General features: G+C 38.5%; 1 protein-coding gene across 3 annotated transcripts in view; it reads left to right on the forward strand.

Moving 5' to 3' along the window:
• The first annotated feature begins 390 nt into the window (after positions 1-390).
• Positions 391-16,257, forward strand: part of TBC1D9B (TBC1 domain family member 9B) — a 42,678-nt gene continuing 26,811 nt past the window's right edge. The window contains exons 1-6 of one of the 3 annotated variants that reach the window (XM_051979095.1): positions 391-816; positions 4,764-4,874; positions 11,255-11,373; positions 13,687-13,915; positions 14,135-14,393; positions 15,484-15,691. In XM_051979095.1, coding sequence (XP_051835055.1) covers positions 420-816; positions 4,764-4,874; positions 11,255-11,373; positions 13,687-13,915; positions 14,135-14,393; positions 15,484-15,691 — 1,323 coding nt within the window. In that variant the 5' untranslated portion in view covers positions 391-419. Of the gene's footprint in view, positions 817-4,763; positions 4,875-4,943; positions 7,034-11,254; positions 11,374-13,686; positions 13,916-14,134; positions 14,394-15,483; positions 15,692-16,257 lie in introns of those variants that run through there. The other 2 variants (XM_051979096.1, XM_051979097.1) reach the window with 2 other exon arrangements.

The following is a 16,257-nucleotide window of genomic DNA, read 5'->3' on the forward strand; positions in this document are numbered from 1 at the left end:
AGAAGCTGGAAAGGGAGGAGCTGGGGACAGGTGCAATGCGAAAAGAAGAAGAGGAAGGAGAAGGCTGAGGAAGGAAAAAGGAGAGAGAAGAGGCGATCAAAAGGAGGGGAAAGTGCGGGAAGGAACTGGCCAAAAAGGGAAAATAAGGGAAAAAGAGACGGGAAGGTAAGGAAGGAGCTAGAAAGGGAGAGGAAAGGGAAGGAGAAGAGAAGGGATTGGGAAGGGGAAAGAAAAGGAAAGAGGGGGTAAAGGAAGAAGAGGAAAAAGAGAATGAAGGGGAGGGGGAAGATAAAGGAAGGAGAAAAGAAGCGGACGGGATTAGATAAGGAGAAGAGGGAAAGGGGAGGAGAAGGAGAGAAGGAAGAAGAGAGGAAAGAAGAGGGAGGAGGAGGAGACGGGGAAAGAGAACCAAAGGGCGGATGGGAGGGGGCGAGGCCGAGGCTGCGGAGCTCCGTCCAGCTGGGTCGCCTTTGGAGGCCGCCAGAGAGCGCTGTGCGCGCGCCGGGACCCAGGCTCCGGTGGCTCTTCCCTCCGGCTCCGCTCGGCTGCGCTCGCCCTCGCTCCTCTGTCGCGCTCGCTCCCGCGCTCTTTCCTGTGCTCCCGCCCGCTGCGCTTCCGCTTTCTCCGGGAGCTGGGCCCGGCCCGATCCCGAGCGCCCCTGTTGTTTGGGGGAGCCCGGGGGGCTCCGGGCCGGCAGGATGTGGCTGAACCCGGAGGAGGTGCTGGTGGCGAATGCACTGTGGGTGACAGAGCGCGCCAACCCCTTTTTCCTGCTGCAGCGGCGCCGCGGCCACGGCAAGGGCGGCGGCCTCACGGGTGAGGGCCGGGGCAGCGGGGCAGCTGGGCAACTGGACAGCGAAAGGGAAGCCCCTAGGTCTGAGACGCGCACCGGCGGAGGAGGGGTCCAGGCGTCCTCGGGGATGGGGGGAGGGACGAGAACCTGCGGCTTAAAGGGGTGACGGGAGGGGGCGGGGCTGACAACATCTGGAGACTCTCTGGGGCTGCGGGAGGGCTGGAGGGTGGTGCAGACTCCCTGGATCCTCGGGAAGGGGAAGCTGCCCTCGCTGGGGCCTCATTGCCTACACCCCCCCTCCGGTTAGAATCGAGAGCCGCAAGATTATTTAGAGATGGTGCTCACTGATGGGGAAACTGAGCTCCGAGCAGGGGAAGTCCCTTGCCCTTGATCGAAAGCAGTCCCGACAGCAGAGAACCCCAAACCCAGACCTCCGGACTCCACACCAGAGTTCTGTCTTTGATAGCACTGAGCCCAGGAATTCCTCTCTCCTCCCGGTCCTGACATATCACTGGAGCCCCCTCAGTTAACAGGCCTGTTTTGTATCCAGTTTCGTGGCTAAAATCCCCCAAAAGAAAAGGCTGGGTGCCTCTCGGAGATGCTGAGGGGGAACCTTCCCTGGGCTCTCTGACACCCAAGGTACATTTCCTGTGGGAATTTTTTGTAGTTTTCTGTCTTTCTCCCAGTCTGCTGACGCTTCTGTCTGATGTCAAGGGTATAACATCTGCCCCCTTGTGAACATCTCAGCCTGGACGTGACAATCAGGAAGGAACTTGAACTTTCTTTGTGAAAATTCGATGCTAATGCCTGGAAATATTGAAGTGTTAGCTCTAGAATCTAGGAAAATTTCAAACCTGCTAATTGCATTCTACTCCCCAAAATTCTTTCTGCGGATTTGGTTGACTTTCTCTCCCACTGAATTTTTGGAACATCATTTGGTTAAGGTGTTAGGCTGTGGTTCAAATCCGGCCTCAGACATTTAATACTTACTAGCTTAATACTCCCTGGGCAAGTCATTTAACCCCAATTGCCTCAGACGGAAAAAAAAAAAAAAAAAAAAAAAGTTAGGTCGTGAATTTCCAGCTCTAGGCTAAAAGGATTGAGTTGGGGGGTTTGCGTTGTTTTTTTTTTTTTGGGGGGGGGGGTAAAATATATTTCCAATGCTGTGTACTTTGGGGTATGTTGAAGATGAAGAGAAAGTGGGAAATTGCTCTGCTCATCTCTACCCTTTCTATTGTTGGTAATGACCTCGGACCTCACATAGCTATTTGCTCTAATCTCTCAAAAGTTTTTTTTTTTTAGTTATTTGTCTTTCTTATACAACTATGTATTATCTAAATTTTTCCTAAACACAGGTGCCTAAAAGATTATATTTTAAAGAATTAAATAATGAAGTGAATGCTGATAGATATCTCTTCTTGGTTTCCTTTAGAAATTAAGGTAATATATAGCTAGGTCCCAGTCTCTATAAATAATATCCCAGGAAGTAGTCACATTCAGATTTTCATTGTTTATTGTTTATTTTTGTATATATTTGTATGTTTCCATTGGGCCATTCCAATTACCATATTTTACATATAGTTATAATTAAACATTCAAATTCTAATAATAGTCATTATTCAACCTGGTTGTTTAACTACTTACATGTCAGTATTACAGGAAAAGAAGACTAACCAATTATAGATATAACAAGTGAACCCGAAAGAGAAGAGATTCTGACTATAATGTAGTTGTATAGTGAGAAACACAGTGTTTTTAACACTCCTACTTTTCCAGATGTCAAGCATCTAGATTTCTCAAACATATGAATTATACCCCCAATCAGAAATAAGCAAAGACCTTCAGATCAGCATGTACTTTGTGCCTCAGACAACCATCTGGGCCTTCCTCCTCCAGCATTATCCTGGATGCTCTCTCTGTTATCTGTTGTCACATTCCTGCATAACCTTTATTAAAAGTGCAATTAAAATGACACTTCCTCTTAGATGTCCTCTTTCTTCATCATAATGACCTTTTAACACCTTATGTTATTTTGTTTTTCAACTCTTCAATGAAATTAGATAATATTACATAGTACAGTTCTCTGTGCCTTTTCCCCCAATAGACCATGAGCTCTATGAAGACAGAGATCATATTTTATCTAAATTGTATCCCCTATCCATAAATGGCTCTCTATGCAATAGGCTCTTAAAAAACTTGAATGAATAATTAGATGATGTGGGATAGTAGCTAATGGGAGCGCAAAGATTATGATGAACAGTGAGAAAAGATAACTGATATCCAGGAAGAAATAGAAACAGACAGCTCAACACAGTCCAGAGCTATTTGGCATAGCAAAGAGCTCCATATACTTTAGTAGTCCTTAGAGGAATGATTTCATTATCGTTAGAGCATAGTCATTGATATTCATAATGATAAACCTTAGTTATTGAGAACAGGCTAATTTTTATGCAAAGCTTATATATAAAATATAAAAATTATTACATACTCTTCAAAGGTTGTGCTCAAAATAATGCTTAAAAGGGCAAGGATGTATTTCTTATGTCTTAGAACATTTCCATTCATAATGCACATTTCAGCAGTTAAAGGGATGAGATTTGATGATCTAGAAAATAAATTTCTATGGAAACCCAGCCTTAGGTCCTAAGTAAGTGTAGAATAATAAATTATCACTAAACTAATTTGTGTTGGAAGCATGGTCAGAAAAAAACAACTCCTACTTGTCTTGATGAAGTCACCAAATTTTAGACAGATAAGTACAGAAGTATTACAAAAAGAAAAATTGAGTTTTTGACAAGAAAATATCCTTTCTTTTTCTTAGCAGAGTAATATACTATAATTGGGAAATGACACATTTATCATCAAATATCACCAATATGTTGGCTTGTTTTGTTTGACCTATACAATCTTCATTACAAGAGAAAGGTCTATAGTGATAAGAGGAAGAAAGAGGATATAGAAAACAGAATAATTGGAAAGTGATTTTGATTTCAGAAAGGGAGAAAAAGCATCAATAAAAAAAATTTGGTTGGTTTGGGGTTTTGGGTTTTTTTTTTTTTTTTTTTTTTTTTGCTTTTTTTAACAAAGATATGGGTTGTTAGAAAAAAGATTAAAGGAATAGAAATCATTTAAAAAGAACTAAAATAAATGGGCTCAAATCAATGAGAGTTGTACAGAATGAAAGACAATGGATACCAGTCATTTGAGCTAGACCCAAATCAAGCATTTATTAAGCACTTACAATGTGCCAGGCACTGTGCTAAACAGTGAGGAAACAAAAAAAAGGCAAAACAGTCCCTTTCCTCAGGTAGTTTACATTCTGTTAGGGAGACAACATGCAAATAACTAGATATATACCAAATAGAGATTGTAAATGGAAGGGAATCTCAGAGGGAAAGAACCAGTAGCAGGCACAAATAGAAAAGGCCTTCTGCAGAAAGTGGGATTTGAGCTGAGTCTCAAGGGAATACAGGACAGGTGAGGAGAAAGGACATATCAGGCCTGGGGGACAGCCAGAGGAAAGGTAGGGTTAGGACATGTGGGGAAGCAAGGAAGCCAATGGAGCTGGATCCTTGAGGGTGAGGAGGGGAATAAAGTATAAAAAGTGTAAAAAGACTGAAAGGAAGGATCCAGAAGAACCTTATCATTTTCTATAAAAGGAAGATTTTCCTAATTCAGTTACACTGAAGTGAAACCTGAAAGAGGCTAAGTCTCCTCCTTTGAGATTTTTAAACAGAAAATGACAGCTATTTGTCCTGGTTACCTGGGCCAAGGAACAGATAGTGATTAATGTATATTTATACAGCAATCTGTAGTTTACAAAGTGTCTTAGTACACATTATCTCATTTGATCCTTCCTGTTCTTTCAGCTCATGAAATCAGGCCATCTGTAATAGCATTTGGTGTAGCTGGAGCAGGGACATAGACCAGTTAAATCCCCAATCACATTCCTTTCCACCTTATTTCCCAGGTCTTCTTGTGGGAACACTGGATGTTGTCTTGGATTCCAGTGCCAGAGTCGCCCCTTATCGAATCCTTCATCAGACTCAGGACTCTCAAATCTATTGGGCTGTTGCCTGTGGTAGGTACTTGTGTTTCTCCTTTTCTTGCCTTATCAAAACTTGTATCAAGGATAGCTTAGAGAGAGACTTGAACGTTTACATACCAAGTCTCTCAAGTCCAGTAGCTAAAAAAAATGGAGAGAGGATGGCATGCATGAGAGCAGAGCTGCTCTCAGTAAGAATTTTAGACACTTGGAGCTTCTGCTAACATATATATACTTCAGAACATGTGACTGTCTTCTTGCTTCAGCAAATAGAGGCACCAGAGCCATCAGGATCGGTAACCTTCTTGAATCTGTAAATGCCATCTCAGTAGACTTTGGTCATTTTAGAGTTTTTGTTCTAATCAGTTCCTTAATATTTTACTTTTGCTCATCCCTAGAGAATAACTCCAAGCCTTTGATAGAAAATGAAGTAGAAATTCTATAGTTTAGATGTAGCATGTCTGGGCTTACTTCTCTTAGAAATCATGTATATGAAGGATACAAATCATCATAAGTCATCAGCATTCTTATACATCACTAACAAAACCCAACAGTTACGAGTTACAAAGAGAAATTCCATTTAAAGTAACTACTGATTGTATAAAATATTTAGGAATCTATCTGCCAAGGGAAAATCAGAAACTTTATGAGCAAAACTACAAAACACTTTCCACACAAATTAAGTCTGATCTAACCAGTGGAAAAATATTAAATGCTCTTGGGCGAGCAAATATAATAAAGATGACCATACTACCTAAACTAATCTATTTATTTAGCGCTATACCAATCAGACTCCCAAAAAACTATTTTGATGACCTTGAAAAAATAACAACAAAGTTCATATGGAAAAACAAAAGGTCAAGAATTTCAAGGGAATTAATGGAAAAAAAAAATCAAATGAAGGTGGCCTAGCTGTACCAGACCTAAAATTATATTATAAAGCAGCAGTTACTAAAACCATCTGGTATTGGCTAAGAAATAGACTAGTTGATCAATGGAATAGGTTAGGTTCAAAGGACAAAACAGCCAATAACTTTAATAATCTAGTGTTTGACAAACCCAAAGACCCCAGTTTTTGGGATAAGAACACATTATTTGACAAAAATTGATGGGAAAATTGGAAATTAGTATGGCAGAAACTAGGCATTGACCCACACTTAACACCATACACCAAAATAAAGTCAAAGTGGGTTCATGACCTAGGCATAAAGAATGAGATTATAAATAAATTGGAAGAGCATAGGATAGTTTACCTCTCAGATTTGTGGAAGAGGGAGGAATTTATGACCAAAGAAGAACTAGAGATCACTATTGACCACAAAATAGAAAATTTGGTTATATCAAATTGAAAAGGTTTTGTACAAACAAAACAAATGCAGACAAGATTAGAAGGGAAACAATAAACTGGGAAGACATTTTTACTGTCAAAGGTTCTGATAAAGGCCTCATTTCTAAAATATATAGAGACCTGACTCTAATTTATAAGAAATCAAGCCATTCTCCAATTGATAAATGGTCAAAGGATATGAACAGACAATTCTCAGACGAAGAAATTGAAACTATTTATAGCCGTATGAAAATATGCTCCAAATCATTATTAATCAGAGAAATGCAAATTAAGACAACTCTGAGATACCACTACACACCTGTCAGATTGGCTAGAGTGACAGGGAAAGATAATGGGGAATGTTGGAGGGGATGTGGGAAAACAGGGACACTGTTGAATACATCCAGCCATTCTGGAGAGCAATTTGGAACTATGCTCAAAAAGTTATCAAACTCTGCATACCCTTTGATCCAGCAGTGTTTCTACTGGGCTTATACCCCAAAGAGATACTAAAGAAGGGAAAGGGTCCTGTATGTGCCAAAATGTTTGTGGCAGCCCTGTTTGTAGTGGCTAGAAGCTGGAAAATGAATGGGTGCCCATCAATTGGAGAATGGTTGAGTAAATTGTGATATATGAATGTTATGGAATATTATTGTTCTGTAAGGAATGACCAGCAGGATGAATACAGAGAGGACTGGCGAGACTTACATGAACTGATGCTAAGTGAAATGAGCAGAACCAGGAGATCATTATATACCTCAACAACGATACTGTAAAAAATTACCCTGGCATGAGTTCTGTCAATAAGAAGTTTAAAAAAAAAAAAAAAAAAAAAGACTGATTGACAACCAGAATGGAGAAAAATGAGGTCAGCATGATTTTCATTATACAGATATAGAAGTATTATATGGGAACAGTGGTGTACTGACAGATGTTTAACAACCAACTTTAAAAAATAAAATGCCATCTTTCTTGCTCGCAAAAAAAAAAAAAAAAAAAGAAGTAGTCATGTATAAGTGTGAAATATCATGGTTTCTTTCTCCAAAGGGAATAGTGTATTAGCTGAGTAACACTTAATAAGCTTCAGGTTTCAGGCTGGGTTATTTGAGGTGCAGGATCATGGCTCTGGCCCTTTTGACAGGGAGGGGTCCAATAAAAAGACTAAGAAAGGAATTCTACCAAAGTACAGAAAGTGGATCTTGGAACAATGTTCTTTAGAGTTTAGGTTAAAAACTGAGGAGTCAATATAGGAACTAAGTATCCTGAAAGCAGGATCAGCCAAGCTCATCTATAGTCATTTGGATCAGAACCTTCCATAATATCTCAGAAAACATCTATCAGTTGAGTGTATCTAACTCAAGAAGTTTTTTTCACCTGTAGAAACAAATGTAATGCAGCGGTTAGGTTTCCAGTTCTGTCCACAAAAGCCTCTTTACCCAGAAGGTTCACTGTGTTAATTGTCCTCTGGAATTTAACTATAATGTGTACAAGTTCCTTTAGGAAAAGATTTTCTGGGTTCTGATTTGTTATGCCAGGATACAGTGACAGAACCCACCCCCAAAAAAAACATACATTCCATCTCTGACCTCCCACACTGGCCCAAGTCTCTCTGGGACTTGTTTGGTGTGGCAGAGGATCAGAGACGGGGCAGAACTCTTGAGGCAAGGCAAGAGGGGAGGTGTTAAAATAAGGCTTGGTTTGTTAGTGCTCACAGTGTTTCTTTGAGCCTAGGTGAAAAATAGGGAGTGGAAATAGAAACTCAAGTATCCTGGAATTAGTGTCAGCCAAATTCATCTGCATTAAGATAGTTGGATCAAAACTCTGATCCAAAAGAAAGGTCAGATGGTAGGGGCCGGGCCCAACCAGGCCCAACCTGGTATTGATATTTGTATAAAGTGATGTAGACCAAAGTAAGAAGAATTATGAAAATATCAACAATCACAATAATGGAAAAGAAAATAATACACAAAAAGATATCTGAACATAGACAAGTGCAAAGAATAGACAACTGATGAAACTAGTCTTCCTCTTCTTTGTAAATACATCTAATATACCTCAATGGGTGCTGAGCTGGAAGTTCCAGGTGAAATATCTCCAAACCAAAAATTCAAGATAGCAGTTCTAGGAGAGTGTAACTAAAAAATAATCTAGATCATATTTCTGCAGAAGATCACCTTATTGTTAATCAAATTAATTAAATCAAATTTATCAAATAGATATGTGATCTCCTCAATTTGTATTCCCTCTCAACTACACAGCTCACAATTTATATATACCTACCCATCCTGTACAATTGATCCTGTTCTCCCATATCTTCTCCACTTACCATACTGGAGGCTTTCCATATTGTTTCCTGAGTAATCTCAGGACTTTGTGTACCTGTCATTCCTTGTGCCAGCCCAGCTTCTCTTCCTATCATACATGTATCTGTTAACATCTTTTACTCTATTTGATTAGTTTCTCCGTGATTTCTAAACATTTTAGCTTCTGTTTTCCTAAATTATCACTGATACTTTGATCTCACTTTCTTCTCTTTAAAGTCTTGATCTTAAAGTTGATTATGAGCCATCTTCTGTCTTTGAATCTCTTGTATAGTTTTCTCACCATCATTCATACCAGCTAATTGTCAACCCTGACCCCCTACCTTCTCTACTTCCACTCCCAAGCTGCTAAAGACTACTGCAAAACAAGATCGAATAGCCATTTGAATCTACTATAAATTTATATTATCTGGTCTCAACTGATTTCTCACAGTTGCAAGGCAAATCTTTTATTCTTCCCTGATTGATTTTCACTGTCCTTATAGCAGTGCCAAATCTTTTCCTCTTTTTTCGTGTTTTCTATGACACCTCTTTCCTCCAACTTGGACCGAGAAAATATAGGCCATTCTTTTATAATCCCCTTTCTTTCCTTTATTCCAATATATTAAAAGCTCTCTATATCTTCATCCTCTTTTCCTTTTGTCCCAGTCTCAATTTTCCAGGTTGACCCCTCTGTGCTCTTGATCCCATTCTCTTTCATCTCTTTTGGGACTTCTCCTCATTATTTGTTTCCCATCTCTTTTCTTCAGTCTGTCCCTTTCCGTTGAATTTTTCCTTATCATCTACAGATATACTAAGATCTCCTATATTATTTAAAAAGGTGGAGGGGAGTGGAACCTTTATTTCATCCTGATGTTTTCTCGAATTGTTGTATTCTCTTTCTTTCTTTTCACTGCTAAGCTCTTCTCTTCTTGCCTTTATTTCTTCACTACTCACTCATTCTTCCCTTTCTACCCCATAACCAGGTTTTTAAGCCCGCCACATGACTATCACTGTTTTTTCCAGGGTTTCCCTGACTTTTTAATTGTTAAATCCAGTGATTTTTTTCTGAGTTCTCATAATTCTCAATGTCTATAACTTTTGAAACTGTTGACCACCCTTTTCTAATTTCCTCCTTGACTTCTGTGAGTTTTCTCTCTCCTGATTTTCCTCCCACCTCCCACCTATTTGACCTTTAACAATTTGTTGTTCAGCTCCCATTCCTTAAATCTTGATTTCTCCAAGGCTCTGTTCTGGACTTCTTCTCTTTCTTTGTGTTTCTTCTAGGCTCAATTGTCATCTCCACTCAGATGACTCAAAAACTTGCCTTTTCTCTTTCATAATCTCTCTCAAGTTCATCTCTTTCTCTCTACACACATGGCTATATCTCTAGATCAAGTTGCCATGATCTCTAAACTATTTCATTAATTTCCTCATTGATCTCCCCTTTTCCATTCTCTCCCTTCTCCTATCCATCTAACATATAGCTGCCAAAAAAATTTTCTTAAATGTTCAGGTCTACAGAGAGGCTTGGAGAGATTTTACATGAACTGATGCTGAGTGAAATGAGCAGAACCAGGAGATACACTTTAACAACAATACTACATGATGATCAATTCTGATGGATATGGCTCTCTTCAACAATGAGAGGATCCAAATCAATTCCAATTGATCTGTAATGAACAGAACCAGCTATGCCCAGGGAAAGAGCACTGGGAAATGAGTATGGACCACAACATAACATTTTCACTCTTTTTGTTACTGTTGGCTTGCATTTTTGTTTTTTTCTTCTCAGGTTATTTTTACCTTCTTTCTAAATCCAATCTTTCCTGTACAACAAGATAACTGTATAAATATGTATACATATATTATATTTAACATATACTTTAAAATGGGGGAGGGTGTGGAGGGAAGAAAGGGAAAAGTTGGAACAGATGTTTTTGCAAGGGTCAATGTTGAAAAATCACCCATGCATATGTTTTATATATAAAAAGCTATAATAAAAAATAAAATTTAAAAAAAGTTCAGGCCTGACTGATTTCCCTGCTCAAAAACTCTTAGTAGCTGCACATGAGTCCAGTTGAAATAAAAACTCTAGTCTGACATTGAAGGCCCTTCACAAACTAGCCTGACATTGAAGGCCCTTCACAAACTAGCTCCTCCTTCTCAGTTTCATATATTAAAATGTCAACTATTATTTTTATCATGTTGTATTCTCCAACCAAACACAAACTCCTTGAAACAAGAACAATTTTGCTTTTGTCTGCAGGGTTTAGCATGGTACCTTTTACATAGGGAGTGCTTAATAAGTGTTCTTCTAATTAAGTAGAATTTTTTTTATATACCATAGTCCAGTCATTTCCCAATCATTAGACATATGGATTGTTTTTTGGTTTTGTTATTGTGATTAATACTTTTTTTGTATTTTTGTACAGAAATCTTTTTTTTTTCCTTTCAGTGACATCTTTATGATATAGCCCTCATAATGGAATCATTAGATAATAGAACTTAGCAGCTTTTATTGTATAATACCATTTTGTTTTCCAAAAAGATTGTATCATTTCTTAGCTCCACTAGCAGAGTAAGAGTGTTTTTATTTTTCACTACCCCAGGGAGCAAGTTAATCTTTTAACTAAAATAAGTTTAATGGGTATTTCGTAAGGCTTCTTACAGAGACTTCTGCCTAATCTTTATGATGGGAAATGATTCTTAATTTTTCTCCTCAAATGAGTTTGAGAGTGATGTGTTGATGTTTTTTTCCCTTTTTTTTACCTTCCCAAATCCCCTAGGTTCATCCCGTAAAGAGATCACAAAACATTGGGAATGGCTGGAAAATAACTTGCTACAGACATTGTCCATCTTTGAAAATGAAGAAGACATCACTACCTTTGTCAAGGGCAAGATACATGTAAGAAGCACTTGCTTAACATTATCATGTGTTTGGGGACCTTATTTGGTCCTTCCTCCCACCTACTCTACCACATCCATCACAGTCATATAAGTTCTATGGAAAACCCCAGTCGTGGGGAGCTTACTCTCTTTCAAGACAGTCTTTTCATTGTTGGACAGCTTGGTTATTAGAAAATTCTTCTTTTTAAACAATTGAAATCTGCCTCCATGTGACTTCCTTCTTAGTTCTGCTCTGTTTCTTTGCTGAATTTTTTTAAAATTTATTTTCCGCATTCTTAAGATACTAGATAGAATATGGATACTTTTGACTACTTTTTTCTGAGCAAAGGATGAACTTTTTGTTATTCCGGAAATTTAGTGAAATTTTATCAGCCTTCTTAGTTTTACTTTCCATTAAATTATTGCATGTTTTATTCACTTCAGCTATATCTAATTAGTAAAAAAAAAAAAAAATGATTGAAATCTGTAGAGTGCACCTATTATAACAAATTATTATTAATTTAAACACAATATTTTTTCAAACTGTGTTATACATTAAGTTTAAACAACAGCTGCACCAAAGGGGAAATCCTTGAGCTGGAGAAACTCAATGCAGCAGGTAGACCAGGTAGTAGCACTTATAACTCAAGACTAGGAGAGAAAGCCATCAGATTTCTATTTGTCCAGACTATTCTTCCTCTATTGTCTGACCTTTGAAGCTCAAAATATATACTGTCTTATGTTCTGTATCAAGTTGCTCAGAATTCTTCATTAGCTACCCTAGTATGGTGGTAGGCTTCCAATTTTCTTACTTTAAAGTAGCAAGTAACACCTTTGCTTTGCAGGATTTTTATTTTTTGTGGATTTTTATGATCCAACCTTGTTAGATCAATGTAAAATGAAAACTCAAACCCATAATTCTTAGTGAGACACAATATTTTCCTTGGCCTCCTTCTCCTAGAGGAGTCAAGTTATATTAAATTATCTTCCAGGATGATTGAATACTTGGAAAAGGCCTCGAGGCAGCAATGCATGCCTTAATTAGTTCACCTACAAAATCAGTATACATTTAAGCTCCTTCTGTCTACAGAGAATTAAGCAGATTGCTAGGTGGAAGTTCAGAGTTTAAATCTGAGATAATCCCTGATGTCATGGAACTTAAGCCTGGTAGAAGATGTGACATACTTAGATAATTGTAATGTATAATAATGCAGAAGCACATTAGAGAGGTACAGAAATGTTTTGTGATAGTCAGGGGGAAATTTTCATTGCTGACTGTTCAGGGAAGGTTTCCTGAGAGAATGTGGCATTTGATTTGGATTTTAAAGGATAGCCAGGAATTCAGTAGGTAACAAAAAGAAAAGGACATTTCGGGTATAGGAAACAGCATGAGCTTGAAGGTGGGTAAGTAGAGGGCTTGTCCAAAGGATGTAGAAAGTTTAATTTGGGTAGAAAATAGGGCATATAGTGGGGAATAAGAGAGATTAGACATTGCCAAACATAAAGGACCTTGAAAACAAAGGAACTTGAGCTTTATTTGATAGATGTTAGAGACACAGAAGATTTTTTTGAGCAGTAGAATACCAGGCAGGTAATAATGAAACAGTACTAACTTGATGACATTGGGAATAGAATAAAGTAGAGAAATGAAATCAGTAGGATTTGGTAACTAAGTGATTCTGATAAGTAACTACAAGGAAGAGTCAAAGATATTACTCCAAAGTTTTGAAAACAGTAGCTAAGGTGAAGGGTCAATTGCAAGGAAAAGCCAATGATTGCCAGTTTAGTTTTAAACTTGTCAATTTTGATCTACTAGTGGTTTATCCAGGTGTATAGGCCCTATAGACAGTCTGAGTCTGGGTCTAGAGCTCAGAATAGAGAGCTGGAGATAAAGATTTTGGAATCATGTACATAATTAATAGCCATAGAAATTAATGACATCACTTAGGTAGGGACTTTAGAAAGAGAAGTGAGCCAAACACTCTGTGAAATACTCATTCACAGGGATAGAAGAAGATTGAGAAACAGAGAAGATCCTTCTAATAGGTTATCCCTTTTGCCTTTTCTTCTTAAAAATGGAAGATAGGGAGCAATGGAGGAGACAGCAGGATGATCCTAATGTCATTAGTAACAATAAAAAGATGTGTGTTCTGGGCTTCCAAACAGCTTTCAAGACTGTTAACTCTGGATTGACTTTAACTTGAATCATTAGTGTTAATTTTCTTTTTTTAATGCCATTATTGTTTTGGGAATTTAAATGGTTCCTTTTGCACTCTTCCTTATTCATTTTACTTAGGAGTTCTCATCTCTACTCTTTTTTTCTTCACTCCAGGGTATCATTGCTGAAGAAAACAAGAACCTGCAGCCTCAGGGAGATGAGGATCCAGGAAAATTCAAAGAAGCAGAACTAAAGATGCGGAAACAGTTTGGAATGCCTGAAGTGGAAAAGCTGGTCAATTACTATTCCTGTAGTTACTGGAAAGGACGGGTACCCAGGCAGGGATGGTTGTACCTTACTGTCAACCACCTTTGTTTCTACTCCTTCCTTTTGGGCAAAGAAGGTAAGTTGTTGTGATCCTGGAGGCTGCTCTAGCCAAAAGAATCCACACACCCAAAAGTAAAGATTTTAAATTCTTCCCCTCTCAGGTCTTCAGTCACATTCAGTGACTCCTTAATGTGAGCTATTCTTAAGTCACATTGTCACTTATTTCTCTATTGAATTTTTTACTTTGTCTCTCAAAGCTGTTTGAATTGGTGTTTCTTTGTTTGGTGGTTCTCAGTAACCCTGGTGGTCCAGTGGGTGGATGTAACTGAATTGGAGAAGAATGCTACCCTGCTGTTCCCTGAGTGCATCAAAGTTAACACCAGGGATAAGGAGCTGTACTTCTCCATGTTCCTCAATATCAATGAGACCTTCAAGCTTATGGAGCAATTGGCCAATATTGCCATGCGACAGCTGCTGGACAATGAAGGCTTCCTGGAGGACAAATCCCTCCCCAAGCCTGTCAGGCCTCTTAAAAACATCTCAGCCTTAAAAAGGTATGTTTCTTTTCCCTTAAGAGAAAAAGATAAATGATGCAAGGTAATTGGAGAGTTGAAGGTCCGATATAATCATAATTCTAGTCCAGTTTATAATTGTGCGTGGTCGAATAAATGAATGAAAAAGCATTTATTGATTACCCATTGTGGGTTACATACTGTGTTAGGCACTGGGGACATAAATACAAATGTGAGACAGTCCTTGCCTTCAAGAACTTTGTATCCTACAGAGGAATATAACACATTAGGCAATGATGGTCAGAGAAGGGAACTTTAGTCTCAAGAATTACAGGGATAACAAGCAGAGCCATAAAGTGTCATGCTCTTTCTAGAAGCAATAATAGGATTGATTTAATTACTATTCACAGAACAAAAAGTGGAAAGGTGGAGAGAAAGAAGGAGCATTATGTGTGGCTTTCAGGCACATTAGACAAAATGGGTGGAATGTAGTGCATGGTTTGAGGCCAGAGAGATATGGTGGGTTAGATGAATTTGCCTTTACTAATTTACCAGTGAGGACCACTCAACCTTGAAGCACAGCTCCATATAAGCTCAGGTTTTGCCACCTTCTCATACTTCTCCTCATTGAGCTATAGATCTGAGGGAATAGGTGCTCCTATTGCACAGTTTGGAACATGATGACAATACAAGAACTTGTCAAAATTTGGGCCTTCTAAATTCTAGGAAAAAGCTAATCTTTGGCATACAGGATTGTTTATATTGATCTGCCAGCATAAATGTCTAAAATTCAGACACTATAAGGAAGACAAAAGAAATATGCTAATTATCTTAATTTGGATTGGGGAGAGGGGGTCCTCCTTCATTCTCAAGGAAAATGGGTATCCTAAAAAAAAGTTAATTTTTAAAGTTACTTTTTCAGCTTGAATAAGATTAAATTCCAGTCTTCTCATTTTTATGCCCATCTGTCATTTATGTGAACTGTGTTCAATTCAAACAGATGGCAGTTCATCTTGCCCCCTGGTACAGATGGATACAATATAGCTTTTACTAGATAATAGTACTTCAACTGAATGTAACATCATTGCTAATACTTGGCTCATATACTTTGGTTTCTCTCTTCTGCCTTCAGAGACCTAGATGCCAGAGCCAAAAATGAATGCTACCGGGCAACTTTCCGGTTGCCAAAGGATGAACGACTAGATGGACACACTGACTGTACCTTGTGGACCCCATTCAACAAGATGCATATCCCTGGCCAGATGTTCATCTCCAACAATTATATTTGCTTTGCCAGTAAAGAAGAAGAGGCATGTTATCTCATAATACCACTGAGAGAGGTGAAGTATTGTTTCAGTCTGAATTTTAATATTCAAGGTCAGCCGTCACATTATGGTGGCAGCCAAGATAATGGGAAGAACTAAGAGCTTCTGTTTTGGAATTGGAAGACTTGAGTTCTCTTTTTGACTAACTACTTGGGCCATTATTTAATTTCTTTATGTCTCATCTATTAAGTGCAGTTAGGTATAACTGTCCTTTATATTTCTAGGTAGCATTAGGAAATTTATGGAAGAAAATGAAAGAAAAAACATATTGGGGAGTGGGAAGACTCTAAAAGAGCTTTCTTTGGAAATGGCAGGAGATAGTCTTTTATTTCTATATAATGTTTGCTGTTAGCCATACTGTATGAGATATACCCCAGGGAGCAACACTTAAGTCATGAGTTTCAGCAGCTTCCAGCATACCAAAGACTTTCTTTTTCATTGGGTGATAATTCCATGACTTTCAGGAGGACCTATTGTGAAGGACAAGAACAACTATTCTGTGTCTCAGAAGGGATTAGACCATAAAAAAGAGACACACCAACTAATCCTGGGGTCCTGGGCTCTATTTTAGGACATCACAA

Source organism: Antechinus flavipes, chromosome 2, assembly GCF_016432865.1.
Source record: "Antechinus flavipes isolate AdamAnt ecotype Samford, QLD, Australia chromosome 2, AdamAnt_v2, whole genome shotgun sequence".
NCBI lineage: Eukaryota > Metazoa > Chordata > Mammalia > Dasyuromorphia > Dasyuridae > Antechinus > Antechinus flavipes.